Genomic DNA, 14,939 nt, shown 5'->3' with positions numbered 1-14,939 from the left:
GGCTGAGATTAAACAGTAGCATCAGTCACGCAAAAACTAAAAACTGGGCACAGTTATTTTATTTGATGATGCTGGAAATCCTAGGGCCGACTTCAAATCCACCACTGTGAAATTCTGACATGGATACACTACATCCAAGTGTGAGCCTCTCAATTCCGGGGCAGTTTATTCAGAGAACCGCATTTATTTCTGAAGAGACTTGCAACTGTTTATTTTCTTTTTAGAGCCGCACGCAGTTCGTTCCATTCTATAATATCCAGCAGCCACGGGAGAAAATTGACTAAGGTCATTCGGCTGCCGATTGCGAGTACGAGGAAATAAATCACACGTTGCAGTGTTTTTGGTATAGGAAATGTCTTAACTTTAAGAAACCCCAAGAGGTCAAAATCAATTCAAAGCCGCGAATTTAGCGTCCGCATTTCTCTTCCTTCTTGCACTATATTCTTTGCCTCGTACCTGAGAACATAGTTTAGGAGTCGAACGGTTTATACTTTTTCTTGCGGCTTGCATGACTTTATATCGACAGCGCGGACGTGCAAAAATACACAGGCAGACGTAGCGCAAGTATGAATTTTTATTCATCTCGATGGGAGCCATCACTGGAAGCCTTTACCTCTGCGTCCATAATTCCTTGATCTTTCATTTTTCACTCCTGTTCTCTCTCTCTCTTTCTCTCTAAAATAAGCGCATTTAGTCACAAAGAAGTGTAGTATCAGCAGGCCATGTTTCCGTATTGCTGATATGAGTTACTACGCCTTCACTTTCTTTGGGACCAATTTTATTGTTGTTCTTTTGTACGGCATATTGACACCGGTACAAGTGCGGGCATCCTCACCTCATGTTGTTCTTTTGTACGGCATATTGACACCGGTACAAGTGCGGGCATCCTCACCTCATGTTGCAGACGTAGACGCCGAAGGTGAGCACAACGGCCGCGAGGCAGACGACGCCTCCTCCCGTCATGACGGCGCTCACGCGGCGGCCGGGACCGGGTCTCTGTTCAGAAAGCAGCCCCCATTTTTCTCTGCTCCTCGTTCCTGGAGGCTCATACGGTTATATCGGGACAGATTTAGGCCAAAAAGAACACCCGCAGGTTTGCCGTTGCTCTGGCGATTACGAGTGATCGTTTAAAGCATTCGCGACGCGACACTCAGAGCGTACCTGGCGACGTGTTTGCATGGAAATTTTCAAAATGTCAGTAACCGCTGTCTGCATGCAGAAATGGTAATCTCTAAACGTGTTTTTGTAAAATTCTCTGTTTGCGCATATCTCTAAACGTGGTTATGTAGAATTCTCTTTCTGCGCATAAATCTATGCCGAATATCCTTCATCATCGAGGCTCCTGGCTGTATCACTGGGCAACAGGGTTTGTAGTATAACTGTGGGTAGATTTACAAAAAGAAAAAACAAGAGAAAACAAACATGCCGCCCTTCTTTTCGCAACCGGGGTGCTAACATAGTTCAGTTATTCCAGGCGCGCACAGGCGATGCATAATAATGAACGAAAACAGGACCGCTGTAGGGTTTCTGTCCGCCGTTTGCATTATATGCGTATGCGCTCTTCCCAGCAGTGTGCATCGAACCAACTATGACTCGGCTGCATTTGTAAAAGTAAGCATGCGCATCCCTCATACGCCCAGAATGGCCACCAGGCATTTTTTTCTGTTCGAGATAGATATGATTTGGCCCTTTTGTACAAAGAGCTCTCCGACCGTGGCCTCTCTGCCAGGGCGGCGGCGTAGCAATGAAATAAGCTGAGCGCTTCTTATGGTAGGATGCCATCTAGACCAGCTCTCTCTCTTCCTTTCTCTCGCTCGCTCTGTCTCAATAAGAAATGAACGAGAGGTACGCTAATCGGTGATGACGTGAGCTGACAATAATACAACTAGTATAGTCCCTGCGAGTCTCGTGTCTAATCTCTTCTTGTACTCCGGCCTCGTGCCGTTGCGCTGTTGCACTCGAAAACTATGTGAGCTGACAGTTTCGAGCAGGGCACCTTCAGCCAGTCCTTGCGGCGCACGGCGGCAACGTTCCCGGAATGAAGGCAGCGGCAGGTCACCGTTTGCTCGGTCTGGTCCACCAGGCGGCAGTTCTCGTTGGACCACAGCCTTTGGGAAATGTGAGAAAGTGCCGTAAAATCGCTTAACTGTACCTACACGACCTTTCTGTAAAACTGATGCTGACATGGGAAAGCACTGTACTCGTCAGACATATGATTCGTGCACGTTCTTCACCTTGTCATCAATGCGGTCATCAATACGAGCTTCAATGACTACGTTGCAGCGGTGGTTTCGAAGGTAATAATCTCGGTGCATGATTAAAAGGCGGCTCATTTGCCCACTTTTTGTTCATAAATTATAAATCATGCTCGCGTCTTCAGAACGTCGCATACTTATAATTTAGCGCAGCTGAAATTCAAAAATATTTTTGTCTGTTCGATAAAGCCATGCACATTGTGACTGTCGGATAGTATCAAAATGAGCACTAGGTGCCTGTCTGATATATTTTGTACCGATACCTGTGCTCTAGGGCAAACCGCCACACTGTTTATTCTTAAGTGCGTTCTTGCAGACGACGTTGAAAGAATATACATACAATTTAGTAGTCAGACTGGACGGCTACATCGGTTCCAGAGTAAGCACTATGTAGGACAAGTCATCATATAAAAACTTGTATTGCACAGTTTCCTCATTGAAATCGAAGGAACAAAGGTAAGATCTCTATTTTACAAGTGGGAGATGTTACGGTTTGATGCAGCCCGACATTATGGGTTATAGAAGACATATTGTAGATTACATTGTTTTTTTGCAACTTTGTTAAGCCGGGTAACGAACTTAAATAGCTTAGGTTAGTAATGAACTGAAAAAATGTGATGTGAAGTTACAGGAGACGTTCTAGTATTACACGGTTTTGTCTTCCGTGTATTGGTTACGTGCGGCTACACTGAGTTTGATTAACTGCATCTTGAACTAACGGATGTCAAAGGTTTCGAGAATATTTTAGAATAATTTTTAATATCAGTACAGGCATCATAATCTAGACGCACGCTTTTCGATAAAGCGAGTGTAGGAAAAGAAAACGATACTGCCAATAAATTTATTTTTCAACCAACACTGGCCTTCGCCTGCCTTCCAGACAATACATAAATTTTAGGAAAACATGGCAGTAGTAGCATCTAACAACAAAGTCAATTTTGTAGTTTAAATGTTTATATGCTGCCCCCTAATGCTCGAGTGCATGTACCGCAATAAGTATTTTCTTGCATGCAATCTGTTCAAATCATACAAACCTCTTACCAACCATATATTTTTTAATATTTATTAACGCTGCTATACAATTACAATTTAGAGGTTGTTTTGGACAGGGGGAGCTAGTATAGACACACCCCATCTTCGAACCTCAACGCACTAGTGCAAGCGGATATTTTGTAAGGTGTATTAGGTTGAAAGACCGTCTGCGAACTCTTCTTTGATATTCCATAAATAACCCCGCAGAACTAACTTACCACGTCGTGTTCCATATCGAGGCGCATTCGAGAAGCACATGAGGCTGTTTGCTCTGAAATACAACGAAAAAACAAAACTTTAGGAAGTTCGTTCGCAGGATACTGCTTCGTACGAAAAATACCATCGTCACTGCCAAATGAACAAATACCCTGCTTTCTCATTAAGACTCGGTGATGCCTGCCTGTGGTGCGTACGGCGGTGCGAGAGCTCGCAGGTGGTAGGGAAGTTATTTACCGGCTGCACTCTGAGGTGCGGCCATTTTTACAGCGCAACAGCACAGTTCTCTTATCAGTAAAATCACGTGTAACTGTGGAAGCTGTTGTGGTGCACAATGTAAACCGTCGATCATGGGAAGTAATGGCCTTCTTTCGTTCATAGCAGCTGCAGATAGCCGTTCAACCGCGCTCTACAAATCGGTGACAGACAGCATATTAAAGATAGCGAGAAATTTCGGTTAGCCGACAAATGAACGTATTTTTACAGTACCCCACAGCAGCCACTTGAATTTGTTGTTTCCCAGTTTGTTTTATATCCGTAATGGGGCAAATCCGCAACACTCCGGAGTTGGAGTGAGGTACAAATGGCTGCGTCTCCATCCTCCAGCACGCATCCAAAAATGAGGCCGATTGAGCCCGACCCCCTTTCCTTTCTCCGAATTCCATCTCACCCACCCTCCATCTATCTTACCCACCCCCTTCTTCTTTGAGAAAGAATCCTGGCTACGTACCTGTATGCATTTCTTATTATTTAGGTGCATGCAGACAGCCGTTCGCATCAATAGGAAAAGGGTTATTTTGTAGCAGCAACTTGCAGCAGTTCCTACTGATTTAGTGCTAAATGCTGGCAAGTATGCGAATGGTAGAGACGATAGAGTCCGGCAGATCACTGACATAAATTAGGAAAAAGAATAGTGCCTAAAAAAAAAAAAGCCTTTAATAAGGGAGTAAATACTCAATACCATCCACCCATGTGCATCCATAAGGCTACAATGGAAAGCTATATAGCTTTCTCTGAAAGTTCGTAGGTAAAGAAAAATTCGTCCTGGTCTGAGGATTGAACCCGGGATCGGGTTCCTGAACCCTTGTGTGGATGTCAATGAGTAATTACTCCCTGACTAAAATCTACTCCACCTTGGAGGATTCCCCTAAATATTCGATCAAACGAAAGCTTTGCGCTGCGCCAGATTTCGCAGGCGCGTGTGCAGAGGGAAGCTGTTTACGGACACCGGCTCAGTGATGCTATCACGAAGATAGCTTGTCTAAGACAATAAGCTACAACTTATGCACAGATGTCGTAGTTTGATTACGGTCGTACTATATAATACAAGGTGGTGATGAATTTCGCGTAAGATTCTCGTAAGCGAGAAAATCACATTTTAAAGCTGGCATACAAAAAAAATCAATTAATAGTGATCAAACACGCTGCCAATCGTATCGCTTGCAAGGTGAGAATTATTTACTTATTCTGAAGAAATAAGACATGTCCGCTCCATCTTTTAGCTCCTTTGTTCACAGCGTCTTTATCTCTCTCCGCTTTACCGTGCTTTGCCGTTTTATCGCATATTCCGCCCGTTAAGATATAATTCATGCGAGACATTTTGGCATTAGGAGCCGAGCTATTTCCCACCAGCTATTTCCAGTAGAGATTTTAACCCCATACACAGTTTCTTATTCATAGCGGTCGTGTTTACTAGTCGCGAGCTTTGATATAGAAGAGTTTTGCAGAAATTGTGTGCAAGCGCAGTTTGTTCGAAGACGTTTCTGAACCTAACTTGACTTTAATGAATGTAGCACATACGTAGAGGCAGAACGTCGCTACTAACTTTGAAACAGCTCAAATAGATGGGAGAAGAGAAAGAATACGCTGGAATTGGTAGAGAAATTTACCTATCATAAGCGTGTGAAGTTAGGATAGTGCACTCGGCGTATATACAGAGCTTAAAAAAGGAGTTCTGGGATGAGCTAAAAAAAAGTAGTGGTTCACATACCTGGCGGTAATTCATGGCGACGTCAAAGTGAGAGGACAGATTTGCGGCCCCAGCCTGAGGTAGGAAGGACAAGACGAGGAGGTCGCTTTGGAGAGACACGACGTCGTTGTCAAAAAGGTTGCCCAGCCCACGTAGAACAAGCGCCGCTCGCACGCTGCCCGGCGGATAGTCATCTGCAAAAGTACCGCGAAGGACTCTGATCGGGCAAGAAAATTCCTGCTGTATTGAAAATTGAAAGCCGCCTTAAAGGAGATCGTAAATTAAAAGATCTTCGACTTGTCGGCAACACACAGGAAAGAGAAATGTGAAGACATGCCAACACTTACGTCCGCCTTCTGGCTATGGAAACACTACTTGTAAATGGACGAGAACTTATTTGGAACCGTTCAAATAGGACGCTGTTGTGCTTGCAGGTTGTATCGCAAACAGTCATTGCAAATTGAGTAAACGCTAAGACCGAGAAATGCGTACTATTTCAGGGATGAAAACGGGCTCCGATATGATCATTACATTTAGGGGTCAGACAGACATCAACTGTATCCCACAGCAGCGTTAATTTCTCCCGTTTCCGTGCTCCCTCTTGCAGATCCTCGTTACCGTACATGTTCCGTACAAATAATGTGGTAGATTACTAGTGTATGCTAATATGACAAACAATCAGACAGACAAAAGTCACCGATTTATTCAAGCCGTACGGTCGTTTGCCTAAGAACAGCGTTGCTTAGTCAGGAAAGAATGGCTTTAGAGGGTTCTTCCTATCCTCAAAAACCCACCGGCAGCCAGTGCACGACCCTTTCACCTGCCAACTATTACTCGTGGTTTTTCGTTCTGAAGGATTACCAAAGCAAATGCGAATACCCTGCAGATTTTCCTACACAACATCGGCTTTCCTTCTCCCTTTTGAAGGTTACGTGGGCAATTAGCTTTCTAATGTGGTATCATGCCGTAAGCGGGTAAAAAAAAAAAAAAAAAAAAAAGCGATTGGGCTAGTATAGATAGCTTTTTTTTTTCTTTTATCACGCTTCGGTCGCTTGCTTTTCCACGTTTCTAAGCGCGACTCAAATGCTTCTATTTATTGCATGCAAGCCGAAAATTTAGCAGGCTCCGTTATAAAGTTGTCCTCATATTTGGGAAATCTTCAAAACACCGCCTCAAGGTAGGCTTGTGAAATTAACACAGAAGACAGTTTCAATATAAACACATCAGTATTTTACCTTTGTTCTGCTTCTCGGCACTGTGTCAGTGTGCTGAATTCTGTTGAACATGTAAAGGCTTTGAATGTCTGAAATATACACATTTGTTTCCTATACGACAGGAATAAATGAAATGTATAACTGAGACCCTGAAATGATAATTGGGTGAGTGATGAGGGAAAATAGCGCACACTGAAACACGAGAAAATCAATACGCTTCTCACCGTTGCGAAGGATGGCTGACGTGGCTTCAGAGGACACAAGAGCATCAGTTCGAGCAACGGACATTTCGAGCTCTTTCAGCGCGCCGCCAAACGCCGCCCAGCGCTTGTCCTAACACGGCCCTTTGCCACGTGTCGTCGTGTGCGTGCACATGTTTGATACAAGTAATACTGTTGTTTGGGCGAGTTGGTTCATCTTTGAAAGGTTACGTAAACTTGCGCGAAGAAGACGGGGCACAAAACGGCACACATACGACATGTACGGAGCACAACTTTCAACTGGTTTAATTTCGAGAAGGCCGATACATTTATACCGGCGCTGTGCAAACACAAGATTCACAAGCAACTAAATGCACTGCTCATGTAGCGTCCCGTCGCCAAGTGTTCCACCAGATAGCAAACGTGTAAAACTGATATCCTTCGATACAATAATCAAATACAAGAAAAGGCCATGAGACGGATAAGAGGAAAGATGAAGCATGAGGTGGGGGGGTGTGACGATGAATAAATAGCAATTCTTAGCAAAAGCAGTGTCAAGGAAATAAAACAATAAAGCGGTCAATATCTAAGATTTGCTCATCTTAGCAATAGCAGTGTCAAAAAGTAAGAACTAGAAGCCGAAAGGCCAGAACAGGACAAGCACGGTGGGGAAAGGCTTATCTAATAAAACACCAAACGAAGGCTAGGTAAACAACCCACCAAAACTAAGGTAAGGCAAACAAGAAAAGGGCGTCACACGTGTCCATCTAAGAATGTTATCTCTTTGTCCAGCAGTACGACAGAAGCAGTGCTAATGCATTGGTCACCGGTGTTAATGATATGAAAGGCTTCTATTATTTCTCTACTAATTTTAGTTTTTGCATGTGCCAGGATCGAGGTACTGCTGAACGAAGGCTTGCATTTATAAGTCGCGACATACTCTGGCAGCCAGTGTCTTTCACTGTTTTTTACTGTTCTGTCATATTCCCGCAGTCTGTCGTTGACGCATTTTCCCGTTTGTCCAATGTATACACAACCACAAGTTAGAGGAATTCTGTGCACTACGTTGGTGGCGCAACCGACATATCTTTTTCTATGCGTTTTCTCACATGACTCCCGCTTCCTGGACAGGACAGCGCAAATACTAGATAGACGACTGGGAGCTGAGAAAAGAACCTTTACATCATGCCTCTGGCCTATCTTGTTTAGGTTGTGGGAAATTTTGTGAATATACGGAATAACCTTCATGCGTTGTCTGGGAACTGTGGGTCTCGAAGGCTTCTTGTCTCCTGCTTTTAACTTCTGTAGAAGACTCAAAGTGACACTCCTGATGACATCGTATGGGTAACCTGCTTTCTCGAGACGGGCGACCTGATTTCCGAAGCTGTTTTTCATGAGGTGCCCACAACTTATGAAGAGCGCTGCTCGAAGAAGAGCCGTAACTATGCCACGTTTTATCAATTCAGAGCGGGCACTCTCATATGGAAGGAAGGAGACTCTTCTTCGTGCGTGGGTTGTATTTGTAGCACAGAAGGCATTCAGAATCACCAAAGATGATCTGTATGTCCCAGAACTGGATGAATTTGCCTTGAGGGAATTCCCAGGTAAGCTTAAGGCCTTTCGATTCATTGGTAAACAAACTGACGATCTCAGACACCAAATCATCAAGATTGCATCCAGACGGAGCATCTAGAATAACTAGGTAGTCATCAACGTACCTCGTGATTTTGAGTACTGCCGTACCTGCCAGCTTTTCCTTGATCCGGTTGTCCATAGAAGACAGGTATATGTCGCAGAGTACAGGTGCGACTGCAGATCCAATGCAAATTCCATCTTTCTGCACACAAGATTTCCCATCGAAGGATATCGCTGTCGATTGCAGGTAGAATTCAAGGAGAGTTATGAAGTTGTCTGTGCTGATTCCGGAGGAATTTTGAAAGCTTATCTTATTCGTGTAACTTATCTTATCCCGAACTGCTTCTAGAAGGCCTCCGTGTGGGATAGAATCCTACAGATCCTCGACGTCTATTGAAAATGCTGAAGTGACAGAGTCGAGGGTTTGAAAAGCAGTGATAGCCTCTAAAGACTTTTCTACCAGAAAGGGATCCTCTAGTTGCAGGCTCTTGAGTTGTAGCTGTAAAAACTTGCTGACTGTGGCTTGCCAAGTGCCTTGTTCCGAGACTATAGTCCTTAGCGGGCATTCTGGTTTATGGGTTTTACCCGAAAAGAAAACCTCCAGGAAATCTTTCTTTGATTTTTCAACGTCAGTTTTTACTCTTTCGAGGGATAGCCCCCGTAGCAACTGCACCGCATTTGATTTCTGTTTCTTCGGTCGAAACTTTACAGCCTTAAAATTTTTCTTCAACGCTGCCTGTGCTTTTTCTCCCCTTCCTTGTCAGCTTGGAGTACGGTGGCACCGTAGCGCTGAATCACCGTTGCTGTCTTCACAATGGGTGGCTTCCTTTTAGTGTCGACATCAGCAGTACGCACGAGGCAGTCGACTCCATCACCAATGACTCTCACCTTGTTTGCTTCAGAAGCGCCGGTAGCCACGTTCCTCCGAAGTTCCAAAAGTTGCGTCCTGCTAGTGCTTGGTTCGTAGCTCAGCTTAGGACCTTTTTGCAGTGTTCTCCTGGCGTCCTCGGGTAGTGACACATCCCCCAGAACGGTGACCATGACTGCTGTCTCTCACCGGCTTTTTTGTCTGGGTGGCAGATTGGCGACGGTGTAGCGCCACTGTAACTCTGTTGACTGGGCAGCTAACTTCTTGTACTCTGTGAGGCGACGAGCTTGCCTTGAAGGTTCAGTGCTCTCCTTTACCATCACCTTGAGCTATTCTTCCAGTAGTCATGCCTAATTCCAGTATTCAGATTTAGGAATTTTACACATGCGTTTCACATGTCCCCATGTTGGATTTGTAAAACCAAAAAGCCGTCGTACCTCCATCGGTGTTTGCTTCCTTGGAATGCAGTAAGTTAGAAGCCTAACTTGGCTGACGGTGCTGGCGATGCGACTAATGCACGTGGTTTCCGGGCCAAGAATCTTCGATGCAAACAGAATAAAGCCCATTGTAGGAGAAATATGTTCAAGTAATACTCTTGTTTGGGCGAGTTGGTTCATGTTTGCAAGGTTGCATATACTTGCGCGAAGAAGACGGGACACAAAAAGGCACACATCGACATGCATGGAGCGCAACTTCCAATTGATTTAATTTCGAGAAGCCCCCTTCCCCCCCCCCCCCCCCCCCCTTCGGGCCTTCCGGAGGCCGCAACAACACATATAGTCGGTGGTACTCAGGGCATTCCGCCGCGTTTGCGATGCACACACAACACACAGAAAGACGAATGCGATCCTCTTGCGACTGGAATCGCGGACTATGTTCTCACGCGTCAGACCAGACCGTGCGCGAAAACTTAAGGACGCAAAGCGAGAAAGCGCGTGATTGGGAGTGAAACTGTTTACGCTAACCGAACTGAACTTACTGCTGGCCGCCAGTCTGCTCAGCGGGAAATATTTGACACTTTGTCGCCGCTTCTCGCCTATTCCTTTATTTCCGGACCCCCTTCTCTATCTATCTCTCTCCCTGCCTCACGTTAAGCTATTTTCTTCTACGGCAGGCATATTGGAAGCTACGCATCGGTGCGGGATACCGGTGTGGGGAGCATAAGGATCCCAAACGCTATCAAGACGTTCATCTCAAGTGTTGAATAAGTCTACGACTTAGACCTAACATCATTCCATCCAAGCACGACCACACAGTGGGGGGCTAGCTTAGGCCTTGTCCTTCAACGAAACCCGTTACGCGTTACGTCCAATCATAACATATGCCAAATAGCCACCAAGACACACTACATGAAAAACAGTATCACTAATACCAAAATGGTCTGTTTTTAATAATGAATCTTCACCAATTTGCCGAAGATCTGCTTTGGTATAGTTTATTTCTAGTACAGTTGATTCATGCTGTGCGCATCTAAGAATAGTGCGCAACTTGCGTAGTCAACTGGAATATGCTTCATCCATCTGGGACCCCTATCAAGAGACAGTAATCTATCAACTCGAATCTATTCAGAACCGTGCGGCCCGTTTTATGCTCTCTAAATATCATAACTCTAGTGTCACTGCTATGAAATCAAGCTTATCACTGCCACTACTGTCTCAACGTAAAACTATATTCCGTCTCTGCCTCTTTCATAAGATCTACTATAATAACCCATCCTTACGAAAAAATCCATAACTCCACCTTGCTACATGTCTGCTCGGATCGATCCCCGTCATAAATTTGGTACTCCTTTGTGCCAATCAAATCACTTCAACTCATTCACCCCCAGCACATCGCCACAATGGAATCGCCCTTACCATTCTGCGTTTAAATCTGCTTTAGCTAACCTGATGTTAACATAGTACATTAAATTCTTCGACACTGCCATTTGTTTATTTTTTTTAGTTCACCTGCTGTTTTTAATAAACTTCTTTTCTCTTTTTTCCCCCCAAATTGTGCTGCTGATTAGGGGTAAGATGGTATATTTCAGCATCTTTGTTTCCTGCCTACTCGTAAAATTGTTTCTATGTTTTGTTTACGTGGTATATTTGTGTGCTGATAAATTTTACTCATACGTCTGTGCCAGTACCTATTAATTTGTGTTCTTATATTGTTGTAACTTGCTCCATACTACTGTTCACATTTGTATTAATACTGACTGCGGTTCTTCCTTTCTTTTTTTTTATTGTACCCCACTCCCCTCTGTAATGCCCTCGGGCCCTGAGGGTACTGAAATAAATAAATAAATAAATAAATAAATAAATAAATAAATAAATAAATAAATAAATAAATAAATAAATAAATAAATAAATAAATAAATAAATAAATAAATAAATAAATAAATAAATAAATAAATAAATAAATAAATAAATAAATAAAAGTACCATACAGGGTCGGAAAGAATTACTTTGAGAGGTTATTTACGGTCGCCGAAAACGAGCGATTAGATGGCACAATGAACGGCGAGGACAGATTTACTCAGAAAAAAAATTGAACAAGCTTTCTTTGTTCCGCCTAGTCGCTACGTTTTATTTCTACCCCCCCCCCCCCCCCCCTTCCCCATATACTCCGTTACAAGTGCTTAGTGGGTTACAAATAAATAATATCTGAATATTTTAAAACTAGAGCTGTACTTGATAATTGTTAGCACCGCTCGAGGATTAAAGGCGCGCGCGGAGAGCTGGGCCTGCGCAGCATCGTGCAAAGTGCTTGAGCGAATAATTGTGGCTCAAGGACGGCAGCTTTTCATAATAAACGGCTTGATTAATGCGCAGGATGCCTGGATAACGGCGCCGCTTACTTATCGACTTTAATTGATTCGGCACAACGGTCATTACCGCGCTCATTGTGTAACAAAGGTGCAGAAACTAAACAGAACACTATTCTCCTCCTCTGGTCGTGAATCCAGTAACTTAATTTAGCAGATGGTACGAATATCCTGCTAGACAGTGAAGAAGAAACAATATTAAGAGGAAGCACGAACTTCAGGATAAGACCGTAAACATAAGCCAGGCTCGGAGGAAATAAAAAAAAAAAGGGCGCTTCCCGCGTCAGCAGAGAGTGGAGAGCCCTCCCTTTGTTAACGACAACGAGCAGCGCTGACACGGCAGAAAGGAACCGACCGGGCATCGATCCTGCGTCGCGAGCGAACCGCCGGACAAGCGGGATGCACCTCCCCGTGAGCCGCAGACGACGCGCCCCGATACAGCTCGCTAATTCGACTGCAGCACAAACCGGCTACGGGTGGCTTGCACCGACGTCACAGTGGCCGCCATGCTAGTGCACCACGGTGAAAGAACCTCCGCTTAACTGGCACCACCTTCACCGATGTGTAATGTGGAAGCCATGCGGCGTCCACCACTACAACGTCCACGGAATCGTGCACGGGTCATTTAAAATGGTTGAAGTGCACAAGGTTTATCGCTGTTAACTCTTAACCCAAATGGTAAAGGAGCTTCAGTAAGAGTCCAAGCATTGTGTTTTCTTCACCGCTACCTCAACATTCCTCGCACCAATATAAGTACATGCGCTTCCTATAGAGCATATTTGAGTTACCTTCGCAATCTATGCACTTTGGTCTTGTATGTGTACTAGATTACAGTTTAATTATTCTAATAGGCGAATGAGAATGCAGCTTCCTCAGATTTGGGATGCGAAGAGAAAGGTATCTTTCTAGAAGTGTTTGACATGCGTTCATTTAATTGAAAGAGATGGTACTTGTTAGGTACCTGCCAATATGTCACAACGCTGAGGATCGGCATTCCTACGAGCGGATTAAGGTCTCTGGGCAGAGGAATTATGTTCGCACACAGTCTTGAGCAGACGTCAGTGCGAATTACACCGCAGTAGATGTGCAGATTATTAGGACGCCTGCTGCGATACCCACACACCGGCACTCGCTACAAACCCCTTGTCTGAGCCCACGCCTGTTCTACCCCAGCTAATTGGCTCGTATAGTCTCTGCTTGTTTCGCGGCTCGATGAGCTTCCACCGTTGCTCCCTTATACTCGGGTTGTTTTGACGCTGTACTACATGCTGTGATGGCCTGGTGTTGTGCTCCATTTTATGGGCAGCGAACTCTACAGGGGCAAGGGTGTGGTGTATTCTCGGTGCCAAACGTTTACGAAACGCATATTCTCGGAAAACCGCTAATTTACATTGCTTCGTGATCCTGACTTCGTACCTCGACGTTTGTATCAGCGCACAGATGGTAAAGTGTCCTATAATATTCAGACATATCCCACTCTTGCCTTATGTGAATGCGTCAAAATATATTATTTTCGGTACACCTAAGTCTCGTGTAGTTCTGCTGTCGAAATCACGCACGGGGTCCCTCCCTGTTTGAAATAATCTTGCGCTCCCCGTTTTCAGACTTCGTTCTCGCGGCCATCTCACATCTGTGCGCGGCAATAAAAATCGGCCGTTGGCGATATAGTTATAGTCGACGATGCTTTTGTCTATAGCACAAACGGCTCAGTGCAATCAGAACAACCATGACGACAGCGGTTTGTGCCAAGCAATCGGGAGCACGGAACGAACATAATGAAAATGGGGAACCGAAGACAGTAAGCAGTGCTAAAGACTATCGATGCATATATGCATCGCGATGGCGTGCGGTGGCATAGCCAAGTAATCTAATTCATCGAAGACGAAGCTGCTCTGCATTCGGTGGTGCTCACTCGTATTCATCTTCGGAAAATGGAATAGTATGGAGCTGTATTTTTTCTTCTCCTGCCTGCCATTCTGGCGGGAAAGTTCGGACGATTTAGCATCCACCCTGGTAGTTTGAGACGATATTTACCTAGACAGGCCAACACTTTAACCTAAACGGATTTAATATTTGACGTAAAATGGTCCGTGATTGCTGATGATGTTCCTCCGGTCAGTATCTAGTGGTGCAAGAAATCTAATAATATCAATGTGCATCACGTGTGTGGGCACATTGTTGACAGTGAGCGCCATTGTTGGCTGCTGATTTTCGCCAGTTCTCCTAGGTTTTTTTCTACTCTGCACCCAAATCTTGAAGCACAGGCATACCGGGCACTCATGCATCCCAGAGGACGTAGCAGGGAAGGGAAACCGAAAGCGGCCGAACCACCATGGCCAATTACATATTTTTTTTATTTATTTATTTTCTTTTATTTTCTTGAAACGTGATGTTAAAAACGTAAGCAAGAACCGCTTTGCTCTGGTAAGTCACATATACCTGACTGAACAAGCAACTCAACACAGCTGCGTTGACGCCTTGCTGCGACTGTGTGCAGTTATAAAGGGCAACTGGCGAAAATACTTCCTCTGGGGATTGGGAGGCTTGGGTCCCGAAACCAAATAGCGCAAGCATTTTTGGAAATAAGTAATTAATAGTGCAGTTGCAGCCATTGCAACAAGCAATTTTGCCGTGTTCGCCATTTTCCATTCCCTCTAAAAGGATTTCCACTCTCCTATCTGGCCGTGTAGGTTCCGCAAGTGAAGTTACCCTCCCACCTCCGCGTTTGGCGGGAGGCGGACATT

General features: G+C 44.6%; 1 protein-coding gene across 1 annotated transcript in view; it reads right to left on the bottom strand.

The window, feature by feature from the left end:
• The window catches only part of LOC146185170 (adhesion G protein-coupled receptor L1-like), a 60,292-nt gene that overhangs the window by 21,002 nt on the left and 24,351 nt on the right, over nucleotides 1-14,939 (bottom strand). Inside the window, exons 8-11 of the mRNA XM_084605487.1 lie at nucleotides 5,494-5,666; nucleotides 3,506-3,558; nucleotides 1,997-2,108; nucleotides 893-996 (exon numbers count right to left, since the gene is read on the bottom strand). Coding sequence (XP_084461613.1) covers nucleotides 893-996; nucleotides 1,997-2,108; nucleotides 3,506-3,558; nucleotides 5,494-5,666 — 442 coding nt within the window. The remainder of the gene's footprint in view (nucleotides 1-892; nucleotides 997-1,996; nucleotides 2,109-3,505; nucleotides 3,559-5,493; nucleotides 5,667-14,939) is intronic.

The sequence above is a fragment of the Amblyomma maculatum genome, chromosome 6, assembly GCF_055883805.1.
Source record: "Amblyomma maculatum isolate TAMU_Amacu chromosome 6, ASM5588380v1, whole genome shotgun sequence".
NCBI classification, from domain to species: domain Eukaryota; kingdom Metazoa; phylum Arthropoda; class Arachnida; order Ixodida; family Ixodidae; genus Amblyomma; species Amblyomma maculatum.
This window is presented reverse-complemented; position numbering and strand designations above follow the sequence as displayed.